This window comes from Galeopterus variegatus, unplaced genomic scaffold (genome assembly GCF_000696425.1).
Source record: "Galeopterus variegatus unplaced genomic scaffold, G_variegatus-3.0.2 Scaffold262, whole genome shotgun sequence".
NCBI classification, from domain to species: Eukaryota; Metazoa; Chordata; class Mammalia; order Dermoptera; family Cynocephalidae; genus Galeopterus; species Galeopterus variegatus.
In genome coordinates, this window is record NW_007726373.1 from 29046 (window position 1) to 47999 (window position 18954).

The following is an 18954-nucleotide window of genomic DNA, read 5'->3' on the forward strand; positions in this document are numbered from 1 at the left end:
AAAAAAAAAATTGTCTAATTGTTAATATGAAAAAGTACAATAAATATATTACAGAGTTCATTCTGTGTGGAAACACAAGGGAAATAGTATATTTATTACACTTGTTTGTTTTAGATGAACAGTTAGTCTAATTGCTTTACATTTAGAGGTATTATACAACAAAAGATGATCTGGAGGCTGAAGAAAAATATTGAGCATGTCATTTGAAAATGGAACCAGTGTTTTGTTTTAAAATGTGTTCTGTTTCTCAACTTTTCATGCAGCTTGCTATTTAACACTTACATGCCAACACATTTAAACATTTGTACAATTATATTCTACATTGGGGAATGGAGACTTAGCAAAATTCAGTTTCATAAAGAAATCATGTCTGTCACAAATTAAAACAAGGTGGCTGTGCAGTCTCCATGCATTTCAACATATTGAGCGGGCTCCACGTAAGTTAGCTTTCCTAACTCATCTGGAAGGTATTGCAAGGATAAAAATAGACTAAAATTCAAAATTTCCACCCTAGGAGTTTCCTGCCTTTGCCTACATTTCAATTGTCAGTCCAGGGCCTGGCTGTTCCACTCGGTTCTGTGAAAAGACAGTGGAAGCATTTTATGCCACAGATACTCAAGCTGCCAGATCGTCCAGGCATTGGCTTTTGCCTGCCATGAAACAGCTCCTTACCTGTTCTTCTAACTGGAAAAAGTGGAGGGAGACTGTATAAAGACCCGGAAGCCAGGATGACAGATGTGGGATTTTAAAAATATTCATAGGTTATTTTTCAAAGAAAGCTGGGCTTCCAGCATCCATCAGTTCTCTGCTGGCTGGCATGTCAGCCTAGTTCACTTGAGAGAAGCACACTTGGGTAATTCATTTATTCACCTACTTTGTGGGATTTGGTGTGGGGCCTCACAGGGCAGTGAAGGAAGACGTGGTGGTGTTTGACCTCATACAGTTTATTGTCTACTTGTGAAGACCAATAATGCTAAGCAAATTCTTTCACAAATAGCAAATTGCAGTTATGGCCATTGCTCCGAAGAAGTTGTAAAGGGAGTGTTTAACAGAAAGGCCTGGTTTAGACTGTGAGTGTCAAGAAGCTTTTCCAGGGTAGAGATTTACTTTCAAAATGGCCAGGATAAGAACAGAACTGCTAAAAGAAAGAAGCCAAGTGCAGAGTTTTAGAGCTGAAAGAAACCAAAGATACCACCTACAAATGAGAAAACCGAGGCCCAGGGAGGTAAGGTACTAAAGTTACACAGCCTGTTAGCTGCAGAGCTAGAGACGCAAACCCAGCGTAGGTTTCCTAGGTGGGTAGGAATCAAGAAGCATCTGAGAAGAAGGGACTTAGGGGTGCTGGAAACCTGGTAGCTTTTAATTTAGTGCCTATTCTCTGTCAGCTGCAGAGCTACTTCCTGAGGTGGGGGAGGGGATTAAAGATGACTCAGACCTGCTGTAGCATAGGAACTCAGTTGGCAATGCTACATAGCATAGTTCTTATATGGGTTTGGGGGAGGAGGTACCAAACAAACATACACAAAAAATAATAAATGTAGAATTCAGAAGTAGGAAACCAGTCCCTGTTCAGCAGCTGTCTAGCTGTGTGATTTGGTAGAAGTCACTTAACCTTTCTGAATTGCCATTCACAGTTTGGTGCATTTCCTTTGAGTTTTTTTCTTTGCATTTTAGGAGCTGTTAGAGATCAGTTGTGCCCTATGTTTCACCTTAATCATTCAAAACTAAAGTCTCTTGTTTGGATAAAGCTTCGTTTAAGCCCCCTTTTAAAGAGCAGTTTGCCAGCCTGTGCTTCCCCAAACATCTAGAGAATAACTAGCAAGCGAGCCAAGATAAGATCCAGAATTCGCAAGAATCGTTAGCAACTGAACATATTTCCATAAACCAATAGAGGTTTTTCTGTTTTGTTCATCTGTTACCCTTATGCTGTTGCCACTTTCCCATGCCGTGTCTGTAGGCGGAGAGTATGAGATAACAGCATTTCACAAATGAGTGTGAGTGGAAAAGGGCCGCTTCCCCTTTAAGGCAGTTTCAGCCCCAGCTCCCGCCCCTTTCCTGATTGACAAACCTACCCGAAGTCACATGATCCGCCTCTATTTGAAGGTCACAAAAAGCAGCTTCCTTTAGAGACAGAGGGGGAGAGAGAGAGCAAGAGGGAGAGTGAGTGAGAGAGAGTTAGTTCAAGCCAAAATGGCCGACAGTCTCTCTGCTGGTTTCTGAATATTTAAAATACAAAAAAACAGATAGACAAAAAGAATTCATTTTTTGGACCTTTTTTCATTTCCATTTCTACCTTGTATGCCTCAATTTGCTGGATTTAAGCACTGCTGCACTTTATGAGGTTGGTAAATATTTCAATTTTTTTAAACCAATTGATTTATATGGATCTTGTCTAACCGTTTTCACTACTGGTGTTGCAAATCGACATTTGTCGAGCATGGAGACTGGCTTCAGGCATTTCGTGAATCTCTGTAAATCAGACCCGTGATGTACTTTTGATTCGGTATTTTAGAAATGGGAAAGATTTGGTAAAATATTTAAATGTTGGAGTGATTTAATTGCACTTTTAATTTATATGCAGATTTTCATCATCGTTTCTATCTTGCAAATAAGTGAAGCTGCGAGTAATTGGAAATTTGATATTTAGAAAGAGGTTTTTAAAAAACACAGACCACCTCCCTCCCCCCTTAAATCTGCTGCAAAAATTTGCATAAATATAAATGGGTTTGCATTCTTTCCGCTGCTAAGGCCGACAAAGGATATGGGAGGGCAAGCCCTAGAACGTGAAAACCTTTTTTTTTTTCTTTCCATTGAGCCATCCTTCCTAGGGAGATGTAAAACCTAAAGAAAGACCTGATACATTTTAAACATCAGGTTGGGGGCGAGAGAACGCCAAGGAGGTTTGGGGTTTGTAGATTCCCCTGCTTGAAAACCTCCCAGGCGATATATGGCTCACCCCTCTCTTTTCTGCGCGCGCTCATTTGCACTAGGTCTCTGTGTGTGTTCTCAGATGTGCAGCCAGATGCGCTTTTATTTTGATCATGGTTTCAACCAAATGGTAGGACTATCTTGTAAACATGGTGTTTTAAAGATATAAACAGCTATTCACCCTGTTTAGAAATTATTTGTCAATTCTCCCTGTAGATTGGCCTTCATTTCTCACGAAATAAAATTTTTGTTTAATTTTATACAGATGAATAACTGGGCTTTTAAGCACAAATTCAGCGTGTATGTGTGTGTATGTTTTTGCCTGTTTCGGCCATGTATCTCTAGTGAAGTGGTCATTTAGGGTCATATAGATAAGTCTGTGTAATTGTTAGTAACCCCTGGAACTGTGCAGTGCCTGAAGTTAAATTCCATTACTCCTAATGCAGGATTCTAGAAGCCTGAGAGCAGGGAGGAAAGAAAGCTGAAAACTTGCTTTCTCAGAGCCACCTCCCCCTATCATTGTGAGAGTGTGATGTAATGCTTCTCAGTCTGGTGGGCGAAAGGATTGTAGTTTGTGATGTGGCGGGTAAATTGCCCCCATCCCTGGGTAAACTACCCCACCCCCCTCAGCACAGCCCTGGCTCTGAGAGGCCTTGTTTTCTTTTTCTCTTTTTTCCTAATTTGTATCCTCCTGATTTATGCGGTGGTATATTGGCATAAGAAAGAGACTGTTCTTCTTCTAAATCTGTTACAAAGTATAGTTTAGAAAAGGCATTTAAAATATGCAAATAGATTGAATTGTCATATCCCCATTATTAAATATGTAGACTTGGATTAAAGCTAATTAAGCATAAACGAAATAATTTTGATCAGAAGGGAGTGGTGGTTTTTGTTGTTTTCTTTTTAATTAATCTAATTATGGCATGCTTGCTGGGCCTGAAAGTGTTAAAAAAATAAAATGGAACAAATACTGGACCATTTTGAAAATTTGACAGTCTGGAAGAGGGTGTGTAGTGTTTTCAAAAGCTTTATTCACTGTTAAAATGGATTGGCCTCTTGTGCTGAAAATGGCCTGTTTCTTTGGGCCAATTGTGTGTAGATGAAGGGACTTTCACGCTAATTTAACAAAAAGACTTTCCATTTGAATACATAAAGATAATTGAAGTCCTATGTCTCTAAAGAGCAAGTATTTTATTATTTTTTTAAAAACTAATATTGTACATACCAGCCAGCTTGCCTCCTCCCCCCAAATAATGTCATTATATTAGTAATAGTAATAAGTAGAGAAATGACTATTTAGGTTCAGTGTAAATTTTTTGGTGACATAAATTCAGCTTTTGTGTAAGAGGGATTGGAAACATTGCATTAAAGAGGTAGTCTGGAACAGATTTGTCTCTCTGAATTTTTTTGTAGCTCGAATTTAAAGAGAAAAAGACAGAAATTACCTTAGTGATAGGCAGTGTTGCATTGTGGTGGACCTAAGGAAAATTTATAGCTCTGATTTTTGTTGTTTTTCTGAAAATGAAAGCACTTATTTGGGGCTTTACTTGTTAGATGATTCATTTGATGCCTATTTCCTAAGTTGGCTTAGAAGAGAAAAACCTAGGCTTTCCATATTTTGCCAATATTAGTAATAGTAATAAGTAGAGAAATGACTATTTAGGTTCAGTGTAAATTTTTTGGTGACATAAATTCAGCTTTTGTGTAAGAGGGATTGGAAACATTGCATTAAAGAGGTAGTCTGGAACAGATTTGTCTCTCTGAATTTTTTTGTAGCTCGAATTTAAAGAGAAAAAGACAGAAATTACCTTAGTGATAGGCAGTGTTGCATTGTGGTGGACCTAAGGAAAATTTATAGCTCTGATTTTTGTTGTTTTTCTGAAAATGAAAGCACTTATTTGGGGCTTTACTTGTTAGATGATTCATTTGATGCCTATTTCCTAAGTTGGCTTAGAAGAGAAAAACCTAGGCTTTCCATATTTTGCCATTAGCTTGTTTTTGTGGACTGTGTAAACATGTCAATGGCAGGTTAATTCCGTTTGCAGAGCAGAGCGGAGGAACCAGAGCAGGGAGGCTGCTCTCTCAGGCAAAAAGAAGAATGATATGATGAACATTAACAGAATGACATCTGATTCTTTGGAATGTCTTTATAAATATTCTTTTCCCCTAGCTAGTAGAAAGGTGAGATAAAGAAGACCTAGTTTCATGTGTGGTAAGCATTATGGCTCTGATTAATTTTAGAAGCTCAGCTGCCATTTTGGATGTAAGTTCCAGCAGATCCAGTCCTTATGGCTCACCCAAACGATGGCAATTCAGAAACAAGTGAAAATGAGTAATAAATCAAATGTGCAGATGGATAGTATTTAATTTGTGCCTTTTGTTGAAGTTTTCTTTCTGTTGGTAGTGTGAATTGAAGCTTTAAAAACTTTAAAAATGTGGCTGATGTTATAAAGAGCAAAACCCAGGGGTATTAGAACTTGTTTGTGGTGGTTTTACTTTTTAAAAATGAGATGGTGTGTACAGAGGAGGTTTCTTGCTGAAGAAAATGAATATAATCCCTACTAAAGCCCCCCCACCCCAATCCATATTTCCTTATGCTGTGTCTACTTGTGATTTTACAGTAATAAGTCATTATTGACAACACTACTCTGTCTCAGAAAGAAATGTCATAGGTTCATTACTGAAACATCACAAAAATTGATAGCGTTAATCAGAAGTTGTATCTTAAAGTGTTTCTTAGTCCTTCCATCTGGTTCCCAGAAAGGAAGCATTGGCATCTTTGATGCATGGTGCAAACGCAGCTCTGTTGTTCCGCTTTGAATGGCCATTCGTTATTCTCTATCGCCACTAGGACAGTCCTTTAAACTTCTGAAGACCGAGGCAAAGACTTCAAGGTTTTTCCAGCTCTTGAACTCTACAAGAGACACTGAAGGAGTGATGTGAGATGATGAGACCTTCAGGTTCATCAGAGCAGGCCAAGCAGATAATAGAAATAAGGGGTGGTCTTCATCCTACCATGACTAAAAAGTTTGGAGGGAATTTAATTTTTATAACTCAGATTGTATAATCATTGACCTTCTGCTATTTAAATTGGAGATGGCTCTGAGGCGACACAGATGAGTGAATGTACATTGTCCCTGTCCTCAAGTAGTACCAACCTAGTAAGGGTAGTAAACAGGTTGTCACAACTTGGTGGTATATGCAATATTTATAACTAGGACCTGGTAACAGAAGTATCCCGATTATCTTCATTAGGAAAGCCCTTATTTAAAGAAGCCAAATAATTACGCCTTTATTAATTTCTAGTCATCATTTGGACGTTAGACTTTATTTAAGTGGAACTTATGATTTTAAGATAGGGTTTCTGACCATTGGCTGGGGAGAGGGACGGCATATGCTTATTGTTCCCCAGTACAGTATTGTTCGTGGATTTACATTAATCCCACTTCTCTCACCTGCTTGTTGGGATTAAGACTGGTGGTGGCAGAATGTGGCGGGGTGATTTGAAGCCACGTGGCCCAAAAAGGGATTTAACCCATGGCAGTGACATCTTGTTTGCCTTTCTTTCTTCCTTCATATATTCATTCAGCAATCATTTATTATGCCCTGATGTCGGTGCTGGGGGATCTAAGAATTAATTTGGTCAGCCCATTGCCTTGAACAGCCACTTGGTTCATATGGAATTATTTGCTATCTGGTGACTGTTTAACTTATTGCTTTGGGCAGGACTAGGATAACTATAGTCATCATTACTGATAGTTAGGGAATGGGTGGTAATTTTTGCTTCTCATAGTTCTAGAGACTTCTATTTAAGGTTTGACGTGATAGTTACTTTGTCAAACATTTCTTCAGTTCTGCAAACCATCTCTTCAAAACTATCTTTTTAATTATCTCTGAGAATTTTGCAACCTAAAGTCACCCTTCTAGTTACTCTATCACATCCCCCAACTTTACTATTTTAATACCCCTTAATTGTATCACCATCTGAAATTATATTACAGTAGCCCCCCTTTATCCACGGGGGATATGTTCCAAGACCCCCCACAGTGGATGCCTGAAACCGCAGATAATACTGAAACCTATAATACTATGTTTTTTCCTGTGCATACATGCCTGTGATAAAGGTTAATTTATAAATTAGGTAAGTAAGAGATTAACAGTAATAACATAATAAAATAGAACATTTATAATAATATACTATAATAAAAATTATGTGAATGTGGTCTCTCTCTCTCTCTCTCCCTCCCAAAATATCTTATTCTACCATACCGTGGATAAGTGAAACTGCAGAAAGTGAAACTTTCCGTGGTAAAGGGGGGACTCCTATATTTGCGTATGGTACATCTTTCTCCACAAAACTACAAGCTTTCCTGAGAGCAGAGACCTTATCTGACTTGCTTACAGAACAGGGCATGGCAGGAGTAAGTGCTCAATAAAAATATACTTGAGTTAGACCTGAGTATACAATCACTAGGGCTAGATATGTGAATGTAGGCCCCTATTTCCTTATCAGTAAAATGGGGATCAGATATTGTGAAGCATAAAGGAAATGCTATACATATGTGAGGCCTGGGCACCTAGTCTCGTTGCTTAGTGTTTCCTTCCCCTTTGCAGTATATCCCTTTGTTGAATAAACCAGAAATGCTTTTATGGCTCCACAGAATGCCTCCGTTCTTTCTCATGGACACCACAATCATGAAGCATGTGCAGTGATTGCAGGAAGCTTTAGCCTGGACAAGGACAGGAGCAGCACTGAGCCTTTTCTTTTTTAATAAAGTCCCTACATTCCTATGGTCTGATGTTGTCTTTTTATATTCTCCAGTTTCCTTCAGGCTCTGCTTCTGTGATGTATCTACATTTGCTTGGCTGCTTTTCATACATTCTGTGTTTTGCATCAAAAGGTTCTCAGCAATTTCAGATGAATTGGTTTTAGAGTTTACAAGGCAAAGGAGAACATAGAATACAGTATTTTTCCTTCATTTTGATTATACTGAGCCCAAAAATGTAAATTGTGTTCATTTAACCAAATTATTAATAGTTTTGACCCAAAAGACAGATAAAATAAAAATTTAGGTCAATTGCCCACTTTATATGATGCTTTTGAATTAATTTAGATGGTATAGAAATGGCTTTCATTTATTGACCCTTGGAATTTTTTTTTTTAACCCAGAAAATTATCCAACTCATTTATTCAGCAAATAATTATTGAGTACCTGTTACAAGCCAGGTATTGAGATAAGTACTAGCATAGAATTAGTATGGAAATTTCCTCTAAGTACCATTGCTAAAGGTAGAAAGAATTATAAATGCAAGGAGGCTGGCTGGCTTGGGGTATTGGGTGATTACAAAGGAAGGAAACATAACCCAAGTTGAGGAAACAGTTTGTGCAAAGGCCCTGAGATAGAATTAGTATGGAAATTTCCTCTAAGTACCATTGCTAAAGGTAGAAAGAATTATAAATGCGAGGAGGCTGGCTGGCTTGGGGTATTGGGTGATTACAAAGGAAGGAAACATAACCCAAGTTGAGGAAACAGTTTGTGCAAAGGCCCTGAGGCAAGAACGGACATTGGCATTTGGGGGCAACTGCATAGAGTACTTGGGACATTGTTGAAGTGTAATGTGCTTAAGGGAAAGAATTATCTACGAAATGAGAGGTGAAGCTGAAAAGCTGAACCGTGGTCAGATGCAGAAGAGTCTGTAAGTCTTCATGTTTGGAAGTCTTTATCTTGAGAACAATTGAAAGGTTTTTAAGCAGGAGTGTCTGTCACCCGTTCAGGTTGGACTTTTAAAAGACTACTCTGGTTGCATGTGGAAAATGGCTGGAGGGATGTGGATAAGACCAGATGATATTACAGTAATCTAAGGTAATGGTGGCCTGAATTGACAGTAGAGTTGGGCAGAAGTGGATGAATTCCAGAGATATTTGGGAAGATTTCACAGGATCTGATCACTGAGTGTGAGAAGGCGGAGTTGAGGAAATTAAAAATGACACCTATGTTTCTGGCCTTGGCTGCTGGGGGGATGGTGCTACTATTCACTGAGTTAAGGTCTATTTAGATGAGCGTCAGGTGTGGGGTTGAGATCAGGAGTTTAATTTTGGAGTTATTTAATCTTGGGACATCTAAATGAAGGTCTGGAGTAATCAGAGATCTGCTCTGGAAATTTGGAAATGATCAGTAGTTTCGAGTTACAAAGATTTTGCTTTTTAAGTTGATTTCTTTGGTAAGATGTCCAAAGATGGCATACTTACAATATGCAGTGCAGGGTGCTGTTCAATGCTACTAAGGGGATGTTATTTTATAAAGAGGATAAGGCCCAGTACTCCCATTACCACAGTGGTTATTAGAGATACCAAAAGAGTTTGAGGGAGGAGAAACACTGATTTTAGCTGGATTGATCAGAGAAGCCTTTATGAGGACTTTGTATTTGAGCTGAGCCTTAAAGATTGGGCAAAATTGTAATGAGTAGACCCAGAAGGCAAGCCATTCTAGCTGGAGGAAGGTGGAAGAGGATTAAGTATGTCCAGGGAGGACTGACTGGAGATTGGATGTGTATAGAGGAGCGGGGATGCCTGCTGAGTAGTTTGAATTACTGTGGTAGACAGCCAGGACTTGTTGAAAGTTTGGTGGCAATGTGACTGAAGTGGTATTTTGAGACTACTTATATAGCAGTAGGGCAGAGGAAGACTGGCACATGAAGGGTGGGGGTGGCTCGGGAGAATTTAGCGTCAGGCAGGCCTGTTAGGAGGCTGTGGCAAAAAGGACTGTTAGGAAAGAGCCTGCTCTAAGACTGTGACCATAGGAGCTGACTAGGTACTCAGTTGGTTATAGCATAGTGCCGACAACACCAAGGTCCAGCCACCAGAAAAGAAAAGATTGTGATCATGAGACTAGAGACTCCAGGTTTTTAAGGTGAATGCTGGGAATCTACAACAGAAATGAAGATGGTGCATTCCAGGTCAGACTGTGTTTAAGAAGTTGGTGGGACTTCCAGGTGGAACTGCTTAGCAGGCAGCTGGCAGTGTGGAGCTGCAGCTTGAGAAAGAGGTCAGAAGTGGAGATAAAGAATTGGAAGGCTTTCACACTGAAGTAATAGTTGAAGCTGAGGGAGTGGCTTGAGGTCACCATGGGAGTGTAAAGAATAGAAAAGAGAACTGAGAACGGGACCTTGTGGATAGGAAGAGAAAGAGGACCTGGGAAAGGATTAAAAGACAGGTGGTTTATACAGGAGGACGGTCAGTCGTAGTCACTGAAGATGGAGGAGGGACTTCTCAGTTGCAGGTGTGGTCAGCAGTTTTAGATGCTGCACAGGAAGAAGAGTATTTGGTTATAGCAATGTTCCCGAACCTTGGCGTATGGAGGTGTTCCAGTTGGAAAGGTTTGGGAATCATTAGATTTCACCAGCACTGTCCAGTAGAAAGAGAATGGAAGCCACATGTGTTATTTTAAATTTTCTAGGAGACACATTTAAAAAGTAAAAAAAAAAAAAGGTGAAATTAATTTTAATAATACATTTAACCCAATATGTGCAAAATATCAGTTCAACATGTGATCAATTTAAAAATATTAGTGAGATATTTTACATTCCTTTTTTCATGCTACTGTGTCTTCAAAATCTGTCGTGTCTTTTATACTTAAAATGTATTTCAATTCAAACAAAATTTACATTTGGAAATACTTGATCCATATTTAGATTTCATAAAACTTACTACTTTTTCATGAAAAAGTAGATTCATATACCCAAGCTTTTTCAAACATACAAAAGTATTCCAGTCGTGGAAATGTGTCCATTTTTAGATTTAAATTAAACTAAAATACAATTAAAAATTCAGTTTTTGAGTGGGACTAGCTTCATTGCAAGTGCGCCCTAGCCACATTTGGCTACCGTATTGGACAGTGCAGGGTTGTACAAAGTAAAATTGGCTATTTTACAGATAATGCACATTTTGAAAATATTCAAAATGGCTTCATACCATCACAAAGCATTTTTTTTTCCTTTTTATCTTTTTTCGTGACCAGTAATGGGATCGCAACCCTCAGTGTCGTGCCCCTACCGCAACCGGCAACGGGATCGCAACCCTCGGTGTCGCGTCCGCACCGTGCTCAACCAGTGAGCGGACCGGTCTTTATATGGGATCCGAACCCTTGGCAGGAGCACCGCCCTCTACCAAGTGCGCCACCAGGCCGGCGATCGCAACCCTCAGTGTCGTGCCCCTACCGCAACCGGCAACGGGATCGCAACCCTCGGTGTTGCGTCCGCACCGTGCTCAACCAGTGAGCGGACCGGTCTTTATATGGGATCCGAACCCTTGGCAGGAGCGCTGCCCTCTACCAAGTGCGCCACCAGGCCGGCCCCATCACAAAGCATTTTACAGGATTAGTGTCTCTTAGAACACATGATGGCTTATCGTAGTGGAATTTTTAGAAATGAAAGGGTCAGATCCCTAATTTTGCATGTGAGGATACAAACTTTTTGTAAAAGTACACAGATTTCCAAAATTTTAAACAGGAATTTAAAAAATACTCTTTTGGCTGAGGTCAACAGAATGGTAGAAGTTCTGAAACAGGCTAGTTGTATCGTATATCTGAAATGCTGGTGCAGAGGCTTCATTTAAAAACAGATTGAGTGGCGGGGGTGGGACCACTCCTGCTCCTTTATGTAAATTTCTTTTGAACTCTGTGGAATCAGTGAGATGGTGACTGCAGGTGGGGAGGTATTGAATTAGGAGCGTGTGTTCTGGAAGCTTGAAGTCAGTGGTCCCAGCCTTCCTGGTCTGGTGGAGGTGTATGAGCGGGAAAGAATGCCACAAGGCCTATTGTTTTGTGCTTGTCTCTCACTTCTCTTAGTGATATGCAGGTTGTTTGGCCTTACACTGTCACACTCATTTTGAATTCTTTGCCGACTTGGGCCAGTAGAATTAATATTTACTAAATATGGGTAGTTCTTTGTAGTTTATAAAAAGCGGGTTCGAAGACTTTCTTTATCTCATTTATTTAGGCTGCTTTATTTATTTATTTTTTAGTGGCTGACTGGTACAGGGATCGAACCCTGGACTTTGGTGTTAACAGTACCATGCTCTAATCAACTGAGCTAACCTTCCAGCCCTGATTTAGACTGCTTTGTAGCTATTAACTTAGATCTTGTAAGTAATAACCAGTAAAGATAGAAATGATTTTGAATTCTGCTTGGAACCAAACCTTGTTCACACTGGAGACTAAGCACTGGTTTTTGGTTACTGGACAATTTGATTTCAGCTGACATAGAAGAGCTTATTTTTTCTATGGAGTGCCATGTAAGAGTGTGGGGTGTCAGCTATTAAATCCCATTTTTTGTTTGTTTTTTTAATCAACATGGAAAGTAATCCCTTATGTTTTAGTTTTCCTTTAGAAGTGCATTTTGGTTGTCCATTTATGCCTTTGTAAAAACCAGACTATATAGCAGCGGGCTTAAGTAATGCCCTTTAATTCCTTAATAAGGCCTGAGGTCTAGCCGTTAGTTGATCACTGGCCCTCTCCCAGGAACCCAGAGCAAGAAGGATTGTGATCAGTAGTTGCCTCTGTGTGCCATTGTTTCTTTCACCCCTTTGCTTGCAGAAAATAATTGCTGTACTTTTTATGCCAAGAAGTTTTAAGCTGAAGTTAGATAATTGGGTAGCTTAGAACAGTGGCTTTCAAACTTTTTGATTGGATCCACTGTAAAAAATACAATTTGCACTGAGACTCTGTAAACATATGAATGTATATATACACTGAAGCAAACGTATTTACTTTCTGATACCGTGTGTAATGTATTCATTTATATTCTGTTCAAGTCCATTTTGTAAAATACAAAACAAAACCCATAAAAGCTGATTCCAACCAACCTGCTAAATTGATTTAATGATCCACTGTTGTCCCACTGTGGTTTGAAAAAGTTTGAGGAAACCTCTAATGAGTTGCTATATTCCAGGCTGTCCCCAGTTTTGCTGGTTTAGAGAATCAAATTTATCAGTCCACTTATAGTTAACACAACAACCAGATTTAAAAGTAACTTTTTAAAAAATGTTAACACCAAGGCCATGGGTTCGGATCCCTATATAGGGATGGCTGGTTAGCTCACTTGGGAGAGCGTGGTGCTGACAACTCCAAGTCAAGTGTTAAGATCCCCTTACAGTCATCTTTTAAAAAAAAAAAAAGAAAGAAAATTAAATTCAACATCTGTGTTTCTTAAAAAAAAAAAAAAAAAAAAGTCCTGGTGCAATGAGAGGAGAAGGAGAGAGATTAGGGTTAGCCGTGTAGGGTGTTTGGAAGCAGTAACGAGCTGGATAGACTTGAATTTGAGCTTGGTATAATCTAGTGGGAGAATGTGTTTATTACATAAGTATTCACTTAACATATGTAATGTATCGGGCACTGAACAGTGCTGGAAATACAAAGGCAAAAAAGACCTGACTTTTATCTTTGGAACTCAGCTGGTAACATAAATGGATAAACACATAGTGAGGCTGCCTATAATAAAGATGTTGCTGAAGGATACTAGAGGATGCAGAGAGAGGCCCATGGGAATAGGGAAGTCTCCACCAAAGAGGAGACATTTGAGCTGGTATTAAAAGGCAAAAAGGAGTTGCTTGGTAAAGGGGATGGTGAATAAACCAGGGGTGGTATAAAGTAGTGGTTAAAAACTGAGGTTCTGAAGTGAAGACAGCTGTGTGATCTATTAGCCCAGTGCTGGGCAAGGAAATCACCTCTGTGCCTCAGCTTTCTCATTGGTAAGTAAGGATGGTAATAGTACCTACCTCAAAGAATGGTTATGAGGATTAAATGAGAATTTGAAGTGTTTAGCACATTGCTTGGGTCAGTGTTAGCTACTGTTTTCATTATTGTTAGCATTTCAGGCAGAGGAAATAGCATAAACAAAGGTGAGGAGTTGGGAAGTGAGTGGGAGTGTCTGGGAAATAGATATTAGTGGGATACAGGAATTGGCTGTCTGGAGGAGAGTGGAAGGGTAGTTTAGAGTTGTATTTTGATGGGTTTTGTATTCTTAGAAATTTGGATTTTATCTTGTAGAAAGCAGTTTAAAAAATCAGCTTCCCTCAGCTGATCTCCTTGTTGAGGATATGATGGAAGGCAAGATGTTTGTGGCAGGCAGTCAAAGTGGAATTCATTGGGTGTGATGAGAAAGAGGGGGGAGGGGTTGTAGATAAGCCACAGATTGGGTAAAGAGATGATCCCATGGTTTAGGGTGGGCATTCAGTGGGTGGAGCAGGGCTTTTGGGTATGTGATGGGGTGAGCATGGGGGGTAGAAGGCAGTGCTTTTTGTTTTGGACAGGTTTTAGATTCTTTGGACATTTAATATAACTTGGCAGGCAGAAATAAGGGTTTGGAACTCAAGAGGGAAGTTTGGGAGCCATTGATTTGCATATGGAGATGGTCATGTAGGCCGTAGGAGTGACGGAAAGCACTCTCTTAGCAGTTGATCAGAGGAGCAGAATGAGAACAGGAAAAAGGGTGATGGACGAGAAATCCAGACAGGAAGGAGTTAGGGAAGTAAAGGATAGTGTTGGAGCTGGTGCCCAAGGGTCAGCCGAGAAAGCCCTGAATGTAGGCAGTCAGGTTCTGCTTCGAGGAGCATTAGAGTCCATTGGGCTCCATTGACGCCCAGCAGCCCCAGCACATTGTTCATCCTGCTTGCCGCTGTGAGTCTCCCTGTAGGTTTTCAGGTCTCTTCCTGTCACTACATTGAGCAGTTCTAGAACAGAAACTTGTGCTCACCTCTGTAACCCCAGCACCTTCACAGCCTCTGACACACAGTGTGTGCACAGTGAGCAATTCGTTGAATGAATAAGTGAATCAAGGATGACTTGAAGTAACTCAACAAGTATTTATTGAGTGCCTTATATGTTCCAGAAGCTATGCTATTCTCTGGGGATAAAGCAGTAAGCAAAAATAGATAAAAACTCCTGCCCTTGTTGGGCTTACATTCTAAAGCATGAATAGGAAGGCTGTGGGAAAGGAGCAGGTAGAGAGGTAATGATTGAAGGTACAAGGATGAGCCCTATATCTTAGTCACCCACGAGCTTGAGACTGGCACCCAGGAGGCATCCAAATAAAGTTAGTTGACTTGAACATGGGAGAGAAGGTCAGAGAAGAAATCCAAGCCATGGGAAGAGATTTGCTGCATAGATGACAGGTTAGCTTCAGAGAGGGAAAAGTAAATTTGAAAGTGGAAGGAAGGATAATTGAGGGAATTCTCCTGGGAAGTATTCACTGTCTTGCTAAAATAGGAGGTGAAGTCTAAGTGAAAAAGGGAGCCTGAAGAAAGATAAAACATTTGGAACAGCATGATCCCCCTTCCCCCCAAAGAAAAAGAGAAAAAAAATATGAAGAGATCCATCTGTTAGCTCTAAGGACTTCTAAGGGCTTCGCTGAGAGAGGAGGTGCTTTGTAATTGCAATTTGTAATTGCAGTGATCTGTAGTGGTGTGGTTTTTCCTCAGCAAGTCAAGGTGAAGAATGCAATAGTTGGGGTTTGTTTGGGGCTGAGTGAGGACTGGCCTAGAAAGGCAGGGTGGGATAACCAGGGGGTGAGGTGTTTGGAGATTGCTGGTGAATGCTGGAGAGTCCAAGCTGGGATGGGAATAAAATAAAACCAGGGGCAGGCAGATGATCTGAGAGAAAGGGTCTGGATTGGAGGAGGCTGGAACTTATATATTGGAAAGGAAGGATAATATTACTTCCTGTGTGCTTCCTGTGATGAACCTCAGGCACACTTTTCTAAGGGCTTTACATATGCTAACTAATTTAATCTTCATGAAGACCCTATAAGCTAACTGCTGAGAGGTTAACTATGTTGCCCAAGGCTACACAGGTAGGAGGAAGTGACCCAGACAGCCTTGGCTGCTGAGTTTGTGGGCTTGAGCACTGTATTATTCTGCCTTAGGAAGAAACCAGACGAAAATCTTCTCCCAGACCAAGTAGCTTTGCGGTAGCTTCCCAAAGTTGCTGGGCCAGCTTTCCTTCTAGAAGAAATAATTGGGATGGTGTGGAAGGGTGCTGTGGATCGTTCTCCCCTCCCTTTTTAAATAAATATCTATTTTAGGCAACAGTATACTTTATATAGAACTCTTAGTTTTTCCCTCCTGCTTTGCTCATTCTTGAACGTCCTTTAATAAGAAACAAAGAACTCCTAACATTTCACAATTAGGGAAGACTTTAAATGCAAATCTGTCTGTGAATTCTCTGAGCTGTAGCACCTTCTCTATTCACCTGTCCTCTTCCCACCACCTGGAAAAGAGCCACAGCAGCTGGCTCTTGCACCAGTTTGAGGGATGGAGAGACTGAACAAAAGCTTGACTGATGTGTGGTGTCTAAAAGGGAGGAACTTTTGGTGCCTGTTGCAGAAATACCTATAGTGTCTGCGGTGGGTTGAGATGGGGGTTGGGAGGGAAATATAGTTCCTAATTTGACAAACACAGGAGTGTGTACTCTAACTGGGGAGAGTTCACTTGTGTTTTAGGTTGAATAGACTCGTTTGGATAACTAGTTGGACTCAAATGGGTTAGGAATTTAGTACCTGGCCCTGTGCCCTCCACCTGCTCTGAGACCTGTGACTTACAGGCTAGTCTCTTTATAAACCCAGGATCCAGGGGAAACGTCCTTTAAATTTTGCCCTTTGGAAGCACAGAGGCTTTGCAAATGAAACGTGGACAGCTTTATCCTTCTGTATGAAGAATTATTTGCAGAGACAACAGTGTGTATTCATGGTACCTCAGCATTTTGTTTGCATTCTTTTAATGTCTGGCTTTGCTCTTGAGGCAGTTTGGAAGGAATGCCACTATCTTCCATCTCTTCAATGTTATATAAATTTTCATGGTTTTAAAAAACAACACACCCAAATTACATAATCTTACATGCCAAGAAAGCTTGAGTATTTCAGATATTGAAAATATAGAACAATAGATTGATTATCTGGCATCATTTGCCGGCAATTTTTAGATTCACTCTTGATTCTAGTGTTTTCTATTGAGGCCACGTGTTTGAGGCCACTGGGACCATTCCAGTTCTGCTTGGTTCACTGTTAGGGACTAGATTTTTTTGTCAGTCTCTCTCTCTTTTTTTTTAATCACTGCTAGGATGGCCCATAGTGCATCAAAATATTAATAACACTTGATTTTTAAAATTGTTTACCTCTAGTGGATTTTTAATTTATTTTTTATTGTCTTAAAATATTTTTTTCCTTTATATATATATGTGGTTTTTTTTCTTTATTTTTCTAATGGATTTTTAATAATGTGATCTTCTGTCAGATGTTATATCCAAATATTTAGTCACTGGTACTTGACAGTGCTGGTTAGGTAAAAAACTAGATAACCTGCCACTGAGATAGTGCATTCAGCAGTCCCAGTGCCTTCAGGCCAGCATCCACTGGGGTCTCTAGGACTAGTTCATTTCTCATTTCTTTTCCCCTGCACACCGATAGTAATCTCCTGGGTGATGTGTAAGTTGGTTGCTCATTTTCAGGTTATGGAACTCTTGGTGGTGTTTTTTTCACATTCCCCTTTGTTTTGGTCAGGGGCAAGGATAGGGCAGCTGGCAGTTACGACCCATGCTCCTCAGTAGTTTCTCTCTGTGTGATCAAATTTTAAAACATTGCTCTAGCAGGGCCGGCCCGGTGGCGCACTGCTACAGTGCGCCGCTTGGGAAGCGCGGCGGCACTCCCGCCGAGGGTTCGGATCCCACATCCAGACCGGCCGCTCACTGGCTGAGCGAGGTGCAGGAGCAACACCGAGGGTTGCAATCCGTTGCCGGTCATGAAAAAAGACAAAAAGGAAAAAAAAAAAAAAACATTGCTCTAAATCATATTGAGTTTTTCCATGAGTCTCTGTTGGGGAAAGGAGATGAACTAATATATAGGAGGTACTTCCCATTACCTCACTTAGTCCTCCTGACGACCTGATAGATAGAATGGTTTTATCTTCATAAGAAAAAAATGGAGGGTTGACAGCTTAGTAACTAGGCTGAGGCGGCATAAACAAAGAAGTGGAGGAACCAGGTACTCGGACTCCACAGTGTGTCCTCTCCCAAACCTTCTTACATGTAGTGCGGAATAATTCAGTTGATTGGGTGAATCCCTGCTTTGTGAAGTGGAGTCTTAAATAACATACAGATGCATGTGACAGGAACTGATGGCTGTAGGGTATCAGCACTGAATTCATAATAAGTAACAGAGGAGAATGAGGCTTATGCTGATGGTGTGCAGAATAGGAGGTCTTTGGGAGAAGTCCTGGATGGCCACTGAAAGGCATTTTTTTCTTTTTGAGCAGCAATGACAGATTAACTAAAAAAGAGAAATCACTGAATAGTTAAAAACTTTCAGGTGATTAATTGAAAATCTAAATGATTAATAAGGAGACATTTTTTAAAGGATCTTAACTGTATTGAGTTTAAGTTGTAATTCTTCAAGTGTAATCAGATAGAGAGCTTATCAAAGCTATAATGAAGGAAATAGAAATCATTTGTATTAGACAATAATTAAAGGCAAGTACATGCCCAGTGATTTTAAAGTGCTTGAAAACAATTAGTTTTCTTAAGTAGGTTAAACATCTGGGTTACAAGCTTGTTCACACTATTAATTTACTTAGCAAACCTGTTCTTCATATATGGATGATGCAAAGGCCAGCAGTAGTTTTGCTCTCTGAATTATCACAAGTTCTAATTTAATGGATATCCTTTTTTAAAAACATAGTTTTACATTAATTTTTAAGAATTATTCTTCTCTTTCTCTTTTCCTTCCTGAACAAGTCCTAAATGCTGTTAAGTAGGCAGGGCAAGGTAGGTGGCCTGGCCAGGGATGTCAGAGTGCCAGTAGGATGAGGGGGCCTTCACATAGAGGGAGGGTCTGTTGTGTTGTGTTACAGCCCAGAAGAGGTGAGAGGGGCATCCACTGCTGATGGGTGGCAGAAGCAATGGGAGATTGGTTAAATATAGGAGAATTGATCAAATAATTAAGTATGTTCAGGATAATGGGAGCTAGGAGCTCTTGCTGTTG

The 18954-nt window shown here is 40.1% G+C and overlaps 1 protein-coding gene across 2 annotated transcripts in view; it reads left to right on the plus strand.

The window, feature by feature from the left end:
* TNRC6B (trinucleotide repeat containing 6B) overlaps positions 1–18954 on the plus strand; it is a 146249-nt gene that overhangs the window by 15299 nt on the left and 111996 nt on the right. Inside the window, exon 1 of one of the 2 annotated variants that reach the window (XM_008566671.1) lies at positions 2151–2341. The exons of the other annotated variant lie outside the window; for it this stretch is intronic. Within the exon in view, the coding sequence (XP_008564893.1) occupies positions 2337–2341 (5 nt within the window). The 5' untranslated portion in view covers positions 2151–2336. Of the gene's footprint in view, positions 1–2150; positions 2342–18954 lie in introns of those variants that run through there. 2 annotated transcript variants of the gene reach the window in all.